We start from the raw sequence: 16,905 nt of genomic DNA on the forward strand, positions 1-16,905 counted from the left end.
CCTAAGAACATTACTTGTAAGAGAACCAACCAATAAGGGTCACGTCTCATACTAGTCATGGAAAGGAAATGATCAAAAATAGGGAGCTAATGTGAGACAATCCATATTATCTCTTACACATAAAACAATATATTTATTGTTCCGAAATATGATTGAGACAGAACAAAAAAGACAAATCAAGATTTTTTTTTCAAAGTTGAGAAAACTACAATTGCTCATATTATACCGTGTAAAGCTAACTATACTTTCCAAAGCATTGGAGCATGACGTTGAACATGTGGAATCATGTAATGTGTTCTATGCAAAGCTTGCTTTATACATATTTGTCATATTACATGAATAAACTTAGGAGTACAAACTTAAATAAATTCCAACATGTGTTTAATTGCAAGAAGCCTAATCCTAACATAACCTCACATGTTTTTAATACACGCACACAAAGATTCCAAAATTGGACATGCTTTTACTATGTATATTGGTTGTGGTTGATGCCTTGATAGAAATTCGAGTTTGACCACGGCAGGTTTTTTAGTGTATGGTGCAATTGAAGTATGAAAGATATTGGTGTGCTTTGATTATATTTAGTGTAGAGTACCACAAATGGTACATAAGCTAAGAGCAAAATTAGATTCGCCAATTCTCACAACATTCATGAAATAGACTTCGGAATGTTTGTGGGAACAACATGAGGTGGGGATCCATGGTGACGCGGGTTTAGGTCTTTCTTGAGTGAGGGGGTGTTGTTAGGAGGACATAATAGAAGTGTTGAACCTCTCATGCTCAAGAGAGGTTTCAGTTTGTCGGGATTAGCCTTAGATATGGTTAGGTTATATCACGAACAAACGATTCTCGGTGCCATATGTGGATTGCTTGTGGGCTTCCTAGGTTCATAAACAAATAACTGTACGAAGTGTTTCCTGTTTGGGTTTCTTTCGGAAGATCGACAAAAGGACTCGATCGGAGAACTTAAAAAAAGAGTGCATTGAACGGGGCTCGGCCGTGTGAACGGACGTAAAAAAAAAAAAGGATGGCATTTAGCCCATTGTAAAAAAAGCTTGGATGCCTTCCAATAAACCCAAATTTATATGTAATGAAGCTAGAATAGGAAAGTTACTAAATGTGGCAACAAAGGAAACAAAGTTACCACATTAGGAAACAAAATTTGAGATAAAAAAAGACACCTAGGGAGTGCATTAAGAATAGTAATTAAGAGTCTGATTAGTCTTAATTAATTTAGTCATCATCATCGTCAGACAGAAACATTTACTGCAATTCCACAGTAAAGAGAGAGAGAGACGAGAGTAATTAGGGTTTTTACTTCTTCTAGAAAACCTAATAGATCAGTAGTAGCATTAGCACCAGAGTAATTAGGGTTTTTTTTTTTTGTTTACTTCTGGAAAACCTAAAAGATCTGTCAGTAGTAGCATCACATCAGCACCATGTCTGGAGCTCAAGGTGCTCTGCCCAAAGGGAGCCACATGGCTACCACTTACGAGATGGCCAAAGATCCCAAAGATCCCCAGCATTACCCCCACGCCCGAGAAGATCCCCGCCATAGCACCGGAGATTCCCCCTCTGTCCCGGTCGTCTTCGAAGAGCCCTCCCCGACTACCGAACCCTCGCCCACTGCAGATCAGACTCAGCTTCAAGCCCAGCAATCTGCAGAGACCAAAGATCTGGGCGTCACTGGCACTGCCTAGATCAATGAATTTCTTGATACATCCCCCTTTATATATGTACATATACCGGAATCTGAATCTTGGGATCAGGATATTCTGGATGGAGCTTGGGACTGTTCTTTTTTTTATGGTACTGATAGTAGTTTGGGGGAAAATCTTCTACATGTAGCGGCACATGGATCCTCTCCCTCGATTCTGTTTTATATGATTATAGATAGAAAAAATAATATGCCCGAGATATTTAGTTGTATGGTAATTGTATGTATATTTTCAGCAGTATTGTAAGCGTTTTAGGTTTTTTTTTGGATTGATTTTATTTTTGTTTCTGAATTGAGTGTGTTGGGAGCTGGATGTATTTATTTTTGTTCTGAATAGAGTGCACTGGTTGGGTTTGTCATGTAACGAATGTAAAATCCTTGTTTAATATATATGATCCGATTCAGTTTTGTCATCAAGGAGTGTTTTAATTCCAATTATTTATAAGTTTTGTCATCAAGGAGTGTTAATTCCAATTATTTATCAGTTTTTTCATCAAGGAGTGTTAATTCCAATTATTTATCAGTTTGTCATCAAGGAGTGTTAATTCCAATTATTTATCTTATTATATAATAGAGCCCTGTCATTCTTTGATCCTGTGGTTTCCGTAATAAAAATGGCCTCTTAATTTCAATCGATTATATAATATAATGCAATTACATAATCGAGCTATTGGAACTCAGGTGGCGTGTAACTCTCAATTTCAATCCGATTATACATCAATTATATAATCGAGATGGGAATCAATTCCGTCCCGAGTAATCGAGCTAGGTCTTAATTTCAATCGATTATATAATATAATTCAATTACATAATCGAGATATCAAGACTGTGGTGGTGTGAGTCTTAATTTCCATCGATTATACTTCAATTATATAATTGGGAAGGGATTTCCATCCCGAGTAAACACCGATGGGTAGTTGACTCTAAATTCTTATTTAATTTTGGGAGCACATGATTGTGCAAAGAAACACCATCCGTACCATAATGGTTTTAATATTATTTGTAACTTAATTAAGTTTTAAAAGCAATAATGAGATTAACAAGATGGTGGGTTCGAGTAATACATATTATTATTAACTCCCCCTAATAATATGTATTTCGAAGTTAATTTTTAACTGCAATAATGAGATCCAACAATATTTCGAAATTAATTTTTTTGTAACCGACAATAATGAGATTAACGAGATATTGGATTCTCCATAGGATGATTTCAACTCCCTGAAATCATGGAAATGATTTTTTTTGTAACTCCCCAAAGTGATTCAATCAAAATTTAACTCCATGAATCATGTGGAATGATTTTTTTTATAAAAACTCCCCCAAGTGATTGAATCAAACTTCCGAGAAATATATAGTGACTACCCACAAAAGGTAAAATTTTGGAGATTACCTTGTGTTTTCAAAAAACTTTGCTTTAGTGCTTGGTAACATAGGGTAGTAGTTTAATGAATAATGTTGTGATAAGCCGAGTCTGTTAAATTAGAAGTGAGGCAGTTGTGGGATACACATAATCAATCCTAGGGCTTTGTCTTCTTTTTTGGAAACCCTTGATATTTTATATGTGGCCCACAGACGTCGGACATCATCATCCGTCTCAGAAGCCATGGAATCATTATTTCATTATGTATTTGAGCTCATTGGATCTTTTTGTCTTGTAAGAAGCTCTCGTTTTGTATATAAGTTTGCATTCATGTAAAACTAAACTTAGGGTTAGGCTAATTGTTGAGAATCAAGCTCAACCTAGTTGAGTGTGTGAACTAGGGATCAGCAACGGTTCGGTTTGGCTTGGATCAAGCCAAACCGGCTAAGCCTAAACCGTTTACGGGATTTCAAACCTAAGCTGAACTGAACTGAACCAGTTCACAAACCAGTTTAGGCTAAACCGGCTTGGTAAACGGCTTGGAAACCTCTCTCTCCCTACCTCCCTCTCTCTCTAAGATGATCCACTATATATTATATACTATATAGTATACATTGTACAAACTCTCCCTCCCACTCTCTCTCTCACGTCTGTGGTCTCGACTCTCTCCCTCTCTCTCTCCCCCACCCCCCCTCTGTGTAGTCTCCCTCTCTCTCCTTGTCTGTGTAGTTCTCCCTCCCTCACTCTCTCTCTTTCCCCTTGTCTGTTGTCTTCCTCCCTCCCTCTCTCCCTCCCTCTCTCTAAAGTTTATCAACAGCTTAAACGGTTTGGCGAGGCACAAGCCGAGCTGAGCCGCTAAGCCGCTTTAAGCCGGCTAAGCCAAACGGTTTAGGCTTGAGCCAAGCTGTTGCCGATCCCTAGTATGAACACATCCTTTGAGAATCTATGAACACTCAAAGGTCAAAAGTCACACCATGACTCTCTACACATTAACCATGTGTTATAGAATCGTTCTATGATACATAACTAATGAGTTCCATATTTTCCATGACTAATGAGTCTTCACATTCCTCAAGGTTTTAGAGAGAAAGTGATTGTTGTAGTAAGTTAATGAAGAGTGAGGGTTGTTGCTCCTTGAAATGCTACATTTTTTTATTAATTATTTTCCTTATTGATATACATCTTCTTCTTTTGAGTATTTCATTTCCTTTTATCTATCTTGTGTTTTTCTCCTCTCCTCTCCTTTCCACACACACGCACATACATCTCTTTCACCACATAGAATCATATCCAATTCTTTACACTAATAAATCTTTCTAGGTGAACTTTTTGTGTGATTGGGGCTTTCAATATTTCCAATGCCAAAAACTTTTGGTTTGGTTTGACTTTTTTATCTAGGTGAACTTTTTGATCTTTTTAAGAAAGTAGTACCAAAATGAAAGACATCCAATCCATAATATTGACCCAAATTGCTATTTGTTTGGCAAATCCATAATATTGACCCAAATTGCTATTTGTTTGGCAAGAACTGCACCAATCTTCCTAACCAAAATTCTAGAATAGGAATGGGTCTATGATTATGTTGGCTACTTCCAATTTTTTACATTTGGTTTAAGAAAAATGCGTCAATTAAGTGTTTAGCAAAGTAAATAATTGGTATAAGCTATTCTCTCGATAGAGATCCAAGTTAATGGGACTCTAAACCAAGCACCAAGTATGTTGAATCGACATTGTACAACCTTAGTATGAGATATTGATTGAAGCAAAAATTAACCAATGGGACTCTAAACCAAGTTCCAAGTTTGTTGAATCAAACATTGTACAACCTTAGCGTGAGATATTTGGATTGACGCGAAATTTTCCTTCAATGTGTTGTTTTTAACTTTGGTACTATGGAAACCCTCCTCCATTGGCAAAAGTTCAATAGGAGTTTAAAGACTTAACTTAAGATTGGGAGATTTGAATAAAAAGTACTTGTGGTCGATGGAACTTGGATAGTTTAATAAACAATAACACAAGGCGTGGAACAATGTGTCCATGGTATTGTAGAATCTTTGAAACCATGGTATTGTAAAAACTCTGATGAAACTATGAGACCATTGTATTGCTTTTTAAGAACACCATCAAAGAAAGAAAGGGATTGTATGATAAGAGATCATAAATAATGGGTGATTTTTTGGGAAGCTCTTTTATGCTCTTGTCCCATTGATTGTGCTACCTTTGCATGGATGTAGGAAGTGGAGAAGTATAGGGTATGTAGAACTTAAGGAGGATTACCTTTCATGAGGATTGAATACCTAGAGAAAAGGCACAATGTCAACCCAATATATTCATTCTTCTAATGAGATTAATTCATAAGGAGGATTACCTTTCATGAGCCTGATTGAATACCTAGATAAAAGGCAAAATGTCAAACCAACATCATATTATTCTAATGAGATTTGGGCCTTGATTCAACTGATGTATGTACAATACATTGTGTTCCAGCATTAGCAAAGGTTCTCAACAAGATTCAGAAACAATGTTGCCAAACAATGTTGTCTGGCATCAAGCAGTTATTGATAAAAAGAATGAAGAGATCATTGATATAATATGGTAATAGAGATTGATTACAAAGTCCAGGCAATGGTCACAGTAAGGGGAGGGCATATGCTAATATGTGGTATGTAAAATACTGTATGTCCATTGTGACCATATATGTGTATAAGCATGCATGAAACGTATGCATTGTATCTATTGTATGGGCTGCATCTATTATTTGTATTGTATGGTATTGTATTTGTATTGGATGAGAGTGGATTGGATCAATATATTGAGGCCTCTCCTGATTAATAGAAGGATTGAAGTTAACATGGGATGGTAGAGATGAACCATTTGATGACATGGATGGGGGCTTTGATTAGGGCCAAGCCCACATTGGCAAGGCCAGCAACACATATGCAGCATGGGCATATGCAACTCACCAAGGTCCTGCATACACATACATATATATATCCATCATGCCATTAGCCCCAACCAGTTCTTTAATTCCATTCATCCACATATTCTTAATATTATTTCTGTCTTCTGAACAAAGCGTTAGAAACGGTATTCTTATCAATAAATGAAATTTAGCAAAGGTATTTAATTTATATATTTTTTGGATTGATCCCATCAATTTGTGGTTTGATCCATCCATCTTATATATTGCAATTATGTATTGAATCGGCCCATCATTCCATGAATGGATCGATCAATCCATACTACATAGCATTGATGGATGGATGGATGGATGGATGGATGGATGGATTAATAATTTATATGGATTAATGACTTACAAGACGATCCATAGAATGCAGCCCACGAGAGAAAGGAGGATGGACAGGAGAGCGAATGGGAGACCCAGAAGGAAGCCAAGAGGGCGGCATTCACCCATCTCTCTGTTGTACCAGTTAGTTAAAAATAGAATCGAATAAAAAGGAAGGAAGGGATTCCCGGATTGATAAGAGAGAACAGAATAAAGGAGAAGGCGGGATTAGGTAGATCTGAAGAACTGAGAAGAAAGAAAAGGAATAGAGAGATTAGTAAAGGAAAACGGAAACAGAGAACAACAATTTCATGTGTTTCTTTAGTCAAAATGAGAGAATTCAGCGAATCGAAAGAAAAAACCCGATCATAATAAGAAGTCTTCAAAAAACGCGCTTTGCTCTGAGACCGTTTCAAAGATTTAGGGGGGCCGTTTTCCTATTCTGAAGTTATTTTACAACTTACCTCTTTAAGAGAGACACAGAGATTGGTTTAGATACCGGCTTCTTCTCCATGGTCCAAACTTAGCATACACGTCCCCAAGCATCACAAATCGGAATGAATGATCGATCGAGTTTCGTGTTTGAAATGAATGATCGTGTCCATTGCCTCGCCCATTCATGGAATGAGCAATCGAGAGTCCACCCTTTTGATTTGCCTACGAATTGTACTGATAGTATCCGTGAATTGTCTTGATAGTATTGTGTCAAGAGTCAACTACAAACACCTATACATGGTTGCCGAGCTTTGATCTTTGCATTGCACGAGATTTCGAAGGAACAAAGAAGATCAATGGACGAAGAAGTAGGCAGACAAAGATCGAATAATAGCAAGCAATGTATTTAGGATCACATATATGCGATATCAGTCTCGCAAGCTCATGTCCTCTTCCACTTGATCCTTTTCTAATTCTGAGACGTTGCGCTATAGCATTATGTTGCTCAATGCACTTTTGTTTAATGTTGACAATCAAGGGAACCAAGATCTCAATGAAAGTTATCACAACAATTCATCTAGATTTGTTGTGTGGAGAAGACCTTGTTCAACATACATGCCAAGGAACATCATAGCTGTAATGGATTTTCTTAGGAATTTGCCTTCAAAAAATTTATCCATACTGATAATCAAAGCCACATCATGAAAAATAATATATTTAGTGGACTTTCAAGGGCATGCAATTTACAAAGTTCTCAACATCGTCTCCAAATAAGAGTTCGACAAACCATCTTCCTACTTAATGGAAAACCACACAACATATCATATTCCTTTATCTATCACACACATTCAGCATTGTTTTAGGTTTGGTAAATTCCTTGCAAATGTAATGGATTATTGTAATCATTGATAAAAATTCAAAACTCGAGATGACAATGCTCTGTAATTTTAGAGCATACATACATAGAAATGAAAGAATTTGTCATAATAATAATGCTCAAGAATATGAATGCAATCATTATTTCAGGCTTGCTCGAAATCCCTTCAATCTGCATCTCAAGAATAAGATGTTCCGATATCAGATCAAAAGGTATAATACAATAGAAAAGTTCTAAAATGAGATACTAGTGGTCTGTGGATGATGTCCTAAAGCATTTGAGAAAATCCAAATCAACCTCTCGGAATATAGCTCAAGAAGAAGCCTGCATGCAAGGACATTGTATGATGGTGGTACAAGACCAAGTTAGCTTTCATATGATACTTGAATAGAGTGCATATTTTCCAGCCCCCCATGGACATTGAAGAATCTATTCATTCATCCATCAAGAAGATCCATGGTAACAATGAAAGGAACCTCAATCGGAGGTCGTCGAAGATACTGACCCGTCAAAAGTATGCTCAGATTTAATCTTTTTCACCTTCAACAAAAGTGCCAGCCGGTCATTGTCTGCTTTCATCAATCTATTTTCCTCCTTCAACTTCTCTAGTCCTAAGTCCCTCCCAGCACAATGCTTTTGCCATTTGAAGTACTTCTTCTCAAGCTCAAGAGCTTGCACTTGAATATCGACTTTTTGTCTTTGTAGCTCCAGCATTCGGGACACAACTATTTTCTTGGTTAGAATTGACTCATCGAATAACAAATTTGGTACGACCTTGTCACTTTTCTCATCATGTTTCTCTACACTTGTGTTGTCTTTACACTCTTTATTGTTCTTTTCTACTAATACCTCCTCCCTGGCATCTATACCTCTGCTTCCTTGCTCATCTAGTACCGTAGATTGCAAACAAGGCTTATGATAATCAAACCCATTGTAAAATGAATGCATCTCCTTGTAAAATGTGTGTTTTGAGGTAAGGATTTTCTTCACATCCTCCTTGTCCTTGGAAGAAAGATTGCTCATGCTCTCTAAGAGGTTAGGCTGATCAACAATCTCAAGAGCCATATCCTTTCCAAGAACATCATTAAGCCGCTTGTAACGCTTGTTCAAATCATTAAATTTATCTTCACATTGTTGAGGAGATACATAACATTTTCCTTCATTCATCTTGATTGAAACCAACCTCCATTTTCCTTTTTTCTGAAGCAAACTTGATAATTTTCTTTTATTCCCAGCTACTGTTAACAAGGAGTTGTCAACATTGGATCCATCCTCACCAACAAAATGCACAATATCAATAAGAAGTTTAACCATATCATTGGTCCATTTGGTACGATGCCATGCAGCAGCCTCTTGTATTATTCGTCCATTGCCATCATGAAGTTCTTTCTCCTCTTTTATCAAATTACTTGGTTGGTCGTCATCGTCATCCTCATTGTCGCCGTGATCATCATCATTATAGGTTATTTCTAAAATCTTTTCATTGTTGTAGAAAGAGCTGGCTTTGCAGTTATCTACAAGAAATTGTTCAGTTCCTTTTGTATGATGTATACATGAAGGATACTGAACAAAATGTGTCATTGTTGTTTGATGATGAGGGTGAACTTGTTGACAAAGATGGGCCCCTAACGGACGATCAAAGGAATGGTCCATTCCCAAAAAGCCAGATTTCGGTACTCTACACTCGAGCTAGTCCCTCTTCCGACACGTCCCCGTAAAATCTTATACTGGACTTAACAACATCCTTCATGACTTCTGATGCTCCAATCATGTCTCTTTTCCTCAACTTTCCGAATCACTGTAAAAACTCACAGTTAAGATTGCAAACAAATCTTCTTTTTTCTTGAAATTTGTAAATGAACTTTTACATCAATAGAACAATAATAGCACATATTTCCTTAAATCTTCAATGAATTAGGCAGGGGTTTGTTTCCCACGTTGATCATACATAAAAATGTCAACCGACGAGGACACCTATGCACATGATGGAAGTAAGAAAGTAAACTGTTGACAAATTGGAAATAAGGTCAGGAGTTATGGTGACAAACTTTAAGGTGATCCTTAAATTTGTTAATCATTGCAATCAGCATGATCCTGTATCAGAACTTCAGCTATAGGAAATTTATGTTTTGAGCAAATTCAGAAACAGATTTCAAACATTACTACCTCCTGAATTTTACAACATAAGCAAGTGGCTGTCATCCCAGACAACAGAGAGCTTACAACAAGATTAAATAAATAATTCAGAAAGCAACCTTAGAAGACATCAAAAAGGAACTTAAAGGTAGTACTATCATCACACAAAAAAAAAATCAATATTTTTGAGATAAAATAGTTTTTAGGCACAAAAGATTAAATATTGGAGATGTTATACCTTTCGTGCCCATGGAAAGACCTTCCACACCTTACAATTCATTAAACAGTCAAATACGTCTGATGTCTCAGTTAAACGGCCTCTGTTGATCTTGAATTTGCTATTTTGGTCCAGGTAGTTTCTTGACTCCTGCAAGTAATAGAAGAACCATCACACTGTTCAAACAGCAAATGTATATGGGAACACTTACAAAAGATTATCATAACATTTCACACTGCAAGCTACATTTGAGGTACTCTATATTTACCATTTCCCTTTTCAACAACTTAAAATGATACATTAATTCTGCATTATGAGGCATACACATACATGCGTATTTGTATCTACACAGACACACATATACGTACAGATGTATATTCACGAGTCTTAATCCCATATATATGCATGTATAAGGTATAGGCTAATAGCATATATACATGCATACTCAGGGGACAGTACCCACACACATACATCAACAAATGAAAGATGCATAGAACATGGAAGCTTGCATATTAAAATCATTTCCCATCAAACCCACTTCTTTCTTCTACATATGTAGTCCATAGGATTGTATCTACATATGAACATTTCTCAAACCGACTTCCATAGGCACAAGTTTTCTAACGCTATTTTCTCCGGAAGCCTTTCACCTCTAATAAAATGAATGCCATGCATAAGAGAACTTAAAATTTCTCATCCAAGTTGACCTCATGCATAAGATAATTTAAACCATGAGAGTATTGACATCCAATTTCTTGCATGAGAACTTGAACACTTATCAATACAATGCATCCTATCACACGCTTCATAATTATCATCAATTCCTATAACCCAATTTATTGTACTCTTCTTACCTATAAATTCTATCAGGGTCATCTAACACATGCATAACACAACTTTGAAATCATCATATGGATGTTTCCAAGTTCTTAAATGAGAACCTGAACTCTTATCATCAAATCTGTCATTGCACATGCTTCACATTCATCATATCATCCCAATTATACTCGGCTTACATACAAATTCTGTGTAGCTATCTCTTTAAAGGTTCTACATTACATTTCAACGAAGTGTTATTCAGTTAGGTGAGGTAACATTGGGTTCAGGGGTCCTTTATTTTGTTCAATGCGAGAGAATCTCCTTCACGCACACGTGTATATATTACATACATGCACACATAGACATCCACATGCGCATAAATATGTACATAGACATCCACATACTTATATATACATACGTCGGTAAACATACGCATCTATATGTAGCATGCACGCACATACAGGCATCCACATACATACACCTACCTACACACGTCTATATGCGCATCTACTACATATTTCTTCATATGCATTGAATTAGCTTCATCATTCAATAAACAGAGAATCACTGATTCTCTGTCTTTCTCTCAGAGAGTGGTGTGAGAAAACATACCTGTAGAATAAAAGAGAGAGCCAAATTAGGCTGATGCTTATGATGCAGAGAAATGAGGAGGTTTTCTCGCAGACGGACAGAGAAGAAGAAGAAGAAGAAGAAGAAGAAGAAGAGGAAGAGGAAGAGGAAAGAAGGGAGGAAGGAAGCAGAAACCATGTTCTTCTTCTCCATACCGCCGCCCACATATTTCTTTCTTCTTTAACCGCAACTAAATTTTATTAATAATTGGATGAAACATACATTATTACATACATACATACATACATACATACATGATACATACATACATACATACATACATGATGCATACATACAACATACATCAACATAATACATACATACATAATACATACATACATGATACATGCATACACATACATACAACATAATACATACATACATACATACATACAACATACATCAACATAATACATACATACATAATACATACATACATGATACATGCATACACATACATACAACATAATACATACATACATACATACATACATACAACATACATCAACATAATACATACATACATACATAACATACATACATACATACATACACCATACATCAACATAATACATACATACAAATTTACAATACATACATTCATACATACATACTACTCTACCTATACATACATGATACATGTATACATACATAGGTTCATACATACATATTTGTGTTGTTTTTGTTTTTTCGTGTGTAGTTCCTGGGGATATTCTTTGTGACATGTGTAATGTACATATTATTTCTCTATGAGAATCGTGTCGCCCTGTCCTCACATACATATAAATACTCAATGTCCCATCACTCTTGTTATTATTTGACCTCCCGCTTCTCTTCGAGAGATTTGGATGGAAATGAAATTAGGCCTAGTATAACATCTTTTCATTGTAGAACATGTTTTTTATATAGAACATGTTTTTTTTATTTTCTTAGACCTATTTAGTGTAAACACTATTTTTATCTTATTTTGATTTTTTTACTTTCGATGAATGGGTAAATATCCCATTTTTTGTAAACCATTTTTCTCATGGACCAATTTTGGCCTTAGAAGACGTTAAAATTTCTTTCTTTCTTTCTTTCTCATAGCATCGATTGCCTCCTTTGCTTGTCGTTTGGGCTATTTCAACTCTCTATGGTTTCATCATCATCTCTTCGGCAAGACATATATATATATAGTGGAACTTTGGACTTCGTTAGTTAGCATTCCCCTACCTTGGTCCTTTCAATAATTACTTGCAAGTCTCATCGTTATCTGACGTTGCCAATACAATGAAAGGCAAAGATGAACTGTTGCAAATTTGGTGACTTTTCGCTTACATATTTAAACACCTACCATCAATTCACATACAAGTAGAGGAACAAAAGGGATGATCATTAAAAAAAAGTAAAGATTAGGCAAAAATAAACATCTAAAGGAAGAGAGATTTCTCGATTATAGTGTAGATACATCAATTACAATAACAAAAGATCCAAACATAGAGGTCTGCGAATGTCAAAGGCTTGTCCCAAGATTTGTGTTTTTCAAGTGGTTGGTAGGAATGCAACTAGTCAATGGCCCCTTTGAAATGATATGGAAACTCTACATCTTTCTTCTCTTTTGTTTCTTCGCCTTTGGTCTTGTATCAACTTCTTGATTGCGCCTTTTAATTATTGTATCGTACATGCATGTGTGGTGGGCTTAGGTCAAGATGGGTATATGAATCAAGTCTTGCATTACTCCAAGTTGGGCACATATACATGCTCGCTACTTATGAATAAGGAAACCCCATGAGCCACACATGCATACAACCTTTGCCCATTTGGGAGACTCTTGTGGTGTTCCTTTTGGGCCCATCGGTCATAATAATCACCCCATATCATCATCATCTCTCTTTGCTACACATTCTTGTCGATGACCACGTTTCAACCTCGCGGAAGCAAAAACCATGACCACATAGTAATATGATTGCAAACAAGAGAGCCTAGAAGGGGAATGGCAGTTTATTATTAGCATATTTAACCATGCAAGGCCCACATCACATAGTAATCATTAGTGAGGAACAAGTCCAATTTTAACATACAAATTAGAGTTCCACATGTTAGTTGTTTGACATCCCTCCTTACATGAAAACCATGTTGCCAAAACGTTCATTCCAGCATTAACATTCTTGAGGATATAAAATTGGGATAAATGATCCTTTATAACACTTTCCCCACATTGGCTAAAATACAATTCTTCACAAAATGCACTATTTGTTTACTCATTCAACTTTATCTTCCACAATATGTGAAACAATGTTTAATTCCATCACTTTCCAAACATTAATATTGTATAGATTGGATCAAAATCAAATAAGATTGCACAATTTTCTTAAAGAAGGGATTTGATTATGAGATATATAGAAAGAGATTGTGGGTCATGTTGTCTAAGCAAATTAAGTTATGGTTCTCTTATACATATCCATATTTTGATATCTATAGTTGTAGACAAACCTCCTTTTCTTTGGCATAGCCATCAATAAGCATGCATATAACAGCTCTAATTGATTAGAATGAACTTTGGTTGGATACAAATGCTCTCTTTTTCCTTGATTGTTTGAAATGATTTGCGTTGCATTCTTAGAATTACAATCAAGGATGTTATGTATGTTTAACTTCATCAAGTGCATGGGGATTATATCTACAAAATCTAGTCTTTTGCAGATCCTTGATGCAAAAGAGCGATCCATTTTATATCCTTGCGAGCTTTTACCAATCATTAATAATAATACATGCTTGTGAGGTGTGACTTTCATCTGTTATTTCCTATTTGCAAACTATCTGTCTTCAAAACATGCAACAAAACTTGAGAGCTTTCCACTATCTGTGAAACTCACAAAATATGTAAAAGTCATTACAAGAACAGTCAAGCTCATGTATAGATTGCGTCAATAAAATGGTAATCGAAGTAATGTAAATTAAGGAAAATATCAATATTACCCTTCCAATATTAGGGGGTCATACTGGTCCTACCCTTTGTATTTTCAGAAGTATCACTTCGCGCCCTTGGTAAAAAAGTAGATATACCCCACATTCTTAAAATCATAATTTAATAATCCACAAAAGCATTCATCCATTTGGAGGGATGCACTAACTACAAAAGCTAGCTAAAGAAATTAATGCTAGCTAAAGAAATTAGCAACGTGATTAGTGCTAATTACAATCAGCAATGCTATAATTAGCTCTAAATATGGTAATTAGCACTATGGGTATAGCATTGTAACAAGGCAATATAACCACATTGCTAATTATCACATTGTGACTAACCACAATTCTTCATGCTTTTTATAAAATGGATAAAACCAGTCAGGCAATACCTTTCCATAGGCTGCCTCTACATCTTCAATGGTTTTGTCATATTCATTAATGTATGCATATTTGCTTGTCAAATTCTCATCAATCTCTGCAAGCCTTTTAGTAAGGACAACCATGTCATTTTGAATGCGGGCCTTTTCTTCTTCCTCTTCTTGTAACATGCTAGCAAGCTCATTTCTTTTCTCTCGAAGATCATCGATACCTATTAAGGATCGTTAAAAAGTTGGCTAAGTTTTAACAAATATTGGATCATTTTATCACCAAAAAAGTTTCAAAAAGTTTCTTTTTTACAATGTATGTTAATATTCTTTGAAGAAGAAAAATGTTAACATTAATTGAGTATATGAAATGTGTCTATGCTTCGATGTAATGAACATACGAATTAAATCATGCAACACAACAGTGTCATACCTCTAATAAGACCAGACACCAAAATACCATAAAATTGCTAAGTATTTATAATAGTATCCTTAGGTTTCAAAAAATAATTAGAGTACCCCACTAGCCCCACTAGGAACAAAATTTAGTCCTAGTATTGAGGGGTATTCCACTATTTTCGAAAACATAAGATGTATGCTTATAAATTATCCACTAAGTTAGGGGTATTATGATGCTTTTCCCTATAATGGTAAGTATTACATGCACATGTTGGAGTTAAGAGGGTATAGATAGAGAAAGAAAAGCACGTTGTATAATCTCTAACGTATATTCCTCAAGCTCACTTCTAGGCATTCTCATTCTTTTACAGTTGCAATAGCACCTCACTTTTGGTACAAAACCTCCTTCACAATTGCCTGAGAATGATGAAGAATCCGTTGTAAATGGCTTGGTTGACCTGGAGTGCTTAAAACATCGCATCAAAATGTCTTAATTCCTTATACATGTCTACAGTTCTCTTTGTAAACAAGAAAACCTCAAATTTTATGTGTTCATACAATGTACATATGCATCAAATGCCCAAATGTGCATGAAAATCTTATGATTTCCTTACAAAAGATGAAATCTAGATGTTAGAATAGAATCTCAATGAAATCTAGATACCACATATATTATACATTGGGGACAAGGCGCAAAATTCATCGCATTTGCATTATGTTGCCACCCTCGGAAACATCTTTCAATTTTCGTGAGCCCACATGAATCGTCACTAAATGTCTCGGAAAAACTTTTGAAGAAATCTTTATTCCATGGATATGATGGTTTAATCTATGAAATATTTCCTCTGCTCTTCCAAGGGAACATAAATTTCCATATCTACAAGCAAGAAGAATACCAAGCCATTGAGTAACTAATAGAGGGCAGGATAATGTTCTCTCAAAGCCAGTAATCCTGAGGGCGTGGATGTGCAAGATTGTACGAGGAAAGTGTTAAATGTGTAGCCTAGAACTCTTATCACTGTATCCATCTAATCGAACCCAATGGATTGATCCAATGGAATCCAGTCTATTCAAGTTTATCTATTCAATTCAATCAAATCGATTCATCACATCATAATCTATTTCTTTTTGTGTTTCCCAACAATCTTCTGTACATCGAAAACAAAAAAAATTCTCTGCATGTATAATAAAATCAAGAACAAGAAGTTTTGGAAATTTTCTGTACTAAAATGGAGAAAATGATCATGGGATAAAACTTGGAATCCATGGGGACAATTTTTTCGAAAGCAAATTAGAGAGGGAGGGAGGGAGGGGTCGCTTACCAGAAGGAAGAATCGGAAGAAACGGGTCTCGATCAGAGTAGATTCTCAGCGTAGATTCTCAGGATCAAGTCTAGATTCTCTGCGGCTCTGTTGTTGTGGAGAATTTGGGTGTAAAGTCTTACGAAGCGTTTCTCCATCGTCATACGGTTAAGGAATTAGAGCCCTGTTTTTTGTTCTTTTCCAAAATTCTGAAACATACCCCTACTTCTTTTCTGATATTTTTACGGCGATGCCCCCCCCCCCCCCCATCCCAACCCTTCACACCAATTTAGGTCCTATAGCAAACCAAATTTTGTCCTTCTTTTGTACCTCCAACAAGCTTTTCGGATCATTTTTTTTTCTAAATATCAGATATATACATACATATATATGTGGATAAACGAAATCGCCCCAAAT

General features: G+C 35.9%; 3 protein-coding genes across 6 annotated transcripts; all 3 read right to left on the reverse strand.

Moving 5' to 3' along the window:
• Nucleotides 1–5,639: 5,639 nt before the first annotated feature.
• Nucleotides 5,640–6,615, reverse strand: LOC147861411 (signaling peptide TAXIMIN 1-like). The gene is made up of 2 exons (XM_087322536.1): nucleotides 6,395–6,615; nucleotides 5,640–6,047 (listed from the first exon to the last, which is right to left on the reverse strand). The coding sequence occupies exons 1-2, from the start codon at nucleotides 6,490–6,492 to the stop codon at nucleotides 5,924–5,926; spliced, it is 222 nt and encodes a 73-aa protein (XP_087178662.1). The 5' UTR covers nucleotides 6,493–6,615; the 3' UTR covers nucleotides 5,640–5,923.
• A 1,146-nt stretch (nucleotides 6,616–7,761) lies between these two features.
• Nucleotides 7,762–11,629, reverse strand: LOC147861412 (uncharacterized). Of its 2 annotated transcripts, none has more exons than XM_087322748.1 (3): nucleotides 11,460–11,629; nucleotides 10,050–10,178; nucleotides 7,762–9,473 (listed from the first exon to the last, which is right to left on the reverse strand). In XM_087322748.1, the coding sequence occupies exon 3, from the start codon at nucleotides 9,326–9,328 to the stop codon at nucleotides 8,153–8,155; it is 1,176 nt and encodes a 391-aa protein (XP_087178874.1). In that variant the 5' UTR covers nucleotides 9,329–9,473; nucleotides 10,050–10,178; nucleotides 11,460–11,629; the 3' UTR covers nucleotides 7,762–8,152. The 2 variants fall into 2 exon arrangements, with proteins under 2 accessions (XP_087178874.1, XP_087178873.1); XM_087322747.1 differs by having other exon boundaries at nucleotides 10,050–10,204.
• A 2,225-nt stretch (nucleotides 11,630–13,854) lies between these two features.
• LOC147861413 (microtubule nucleation factor SSNA1-like) lies at nucleotides 13,855–16,653 on the reverse strand. 3 transcript variants are annotated; one of them, XM_087322751.1, is made up of 4 exons: nucleotides 16,510–16,653; nucleotides 15,497–15,653; nucleotides 14,813–15,012; nucleotides 13,855–14,500 (listed from the first exon to the last, which is right to left on the reverse strand). In XM_087322751.1, exons 2-4 carry the CDS (start codon nucleotides 15,546–15,548, stop codon nucleotides 14,489–14,491), a joined length of 264 nt encoding a protein of 87 aa, XP_087178877.1. In that variant the 5' UTR covers nucleotides 15,549–15,653; nucleotides 16,510–16,653; the 3' UTR covers nucleotides 13,855–14,488. The 3 variants fall into 3 exon arrangements, with proteins under 3 accessions (XP_087178877.1, XP_087178876.1, XP_087178875.1); XM_087322750.1 differs by having other exon boundaries at nucleotides 13,855–14,319; nucleotides 15,533–15,653; nucleotides 16,510–16,648; XM_087322749.1 differs by having other exon boundaries at nucleotides 13,855–14,319; nucleotides 16,510–16,646.
• Nucleotides 16,654–16,905: the final 252 nt, after the last annotated feature.

Source organism: Azolla caroliniana, unplaced genomic scaffold (genome assembly GCF_043228905.1).
Source record: "Azolla caroliniana isolate FFs.n. ecotype wild unplaced genomic scaffold, voAzoCaro1.0.p SCAF_7, whole genome shotgun sequence".
Classification (NCBI taxonomy): Eukaryota; Viridiplantae; Streptophyta; class Polypodiopsida; order Salviniales; family Salviniaceae; genus Azolla; species Azolla caroliniana.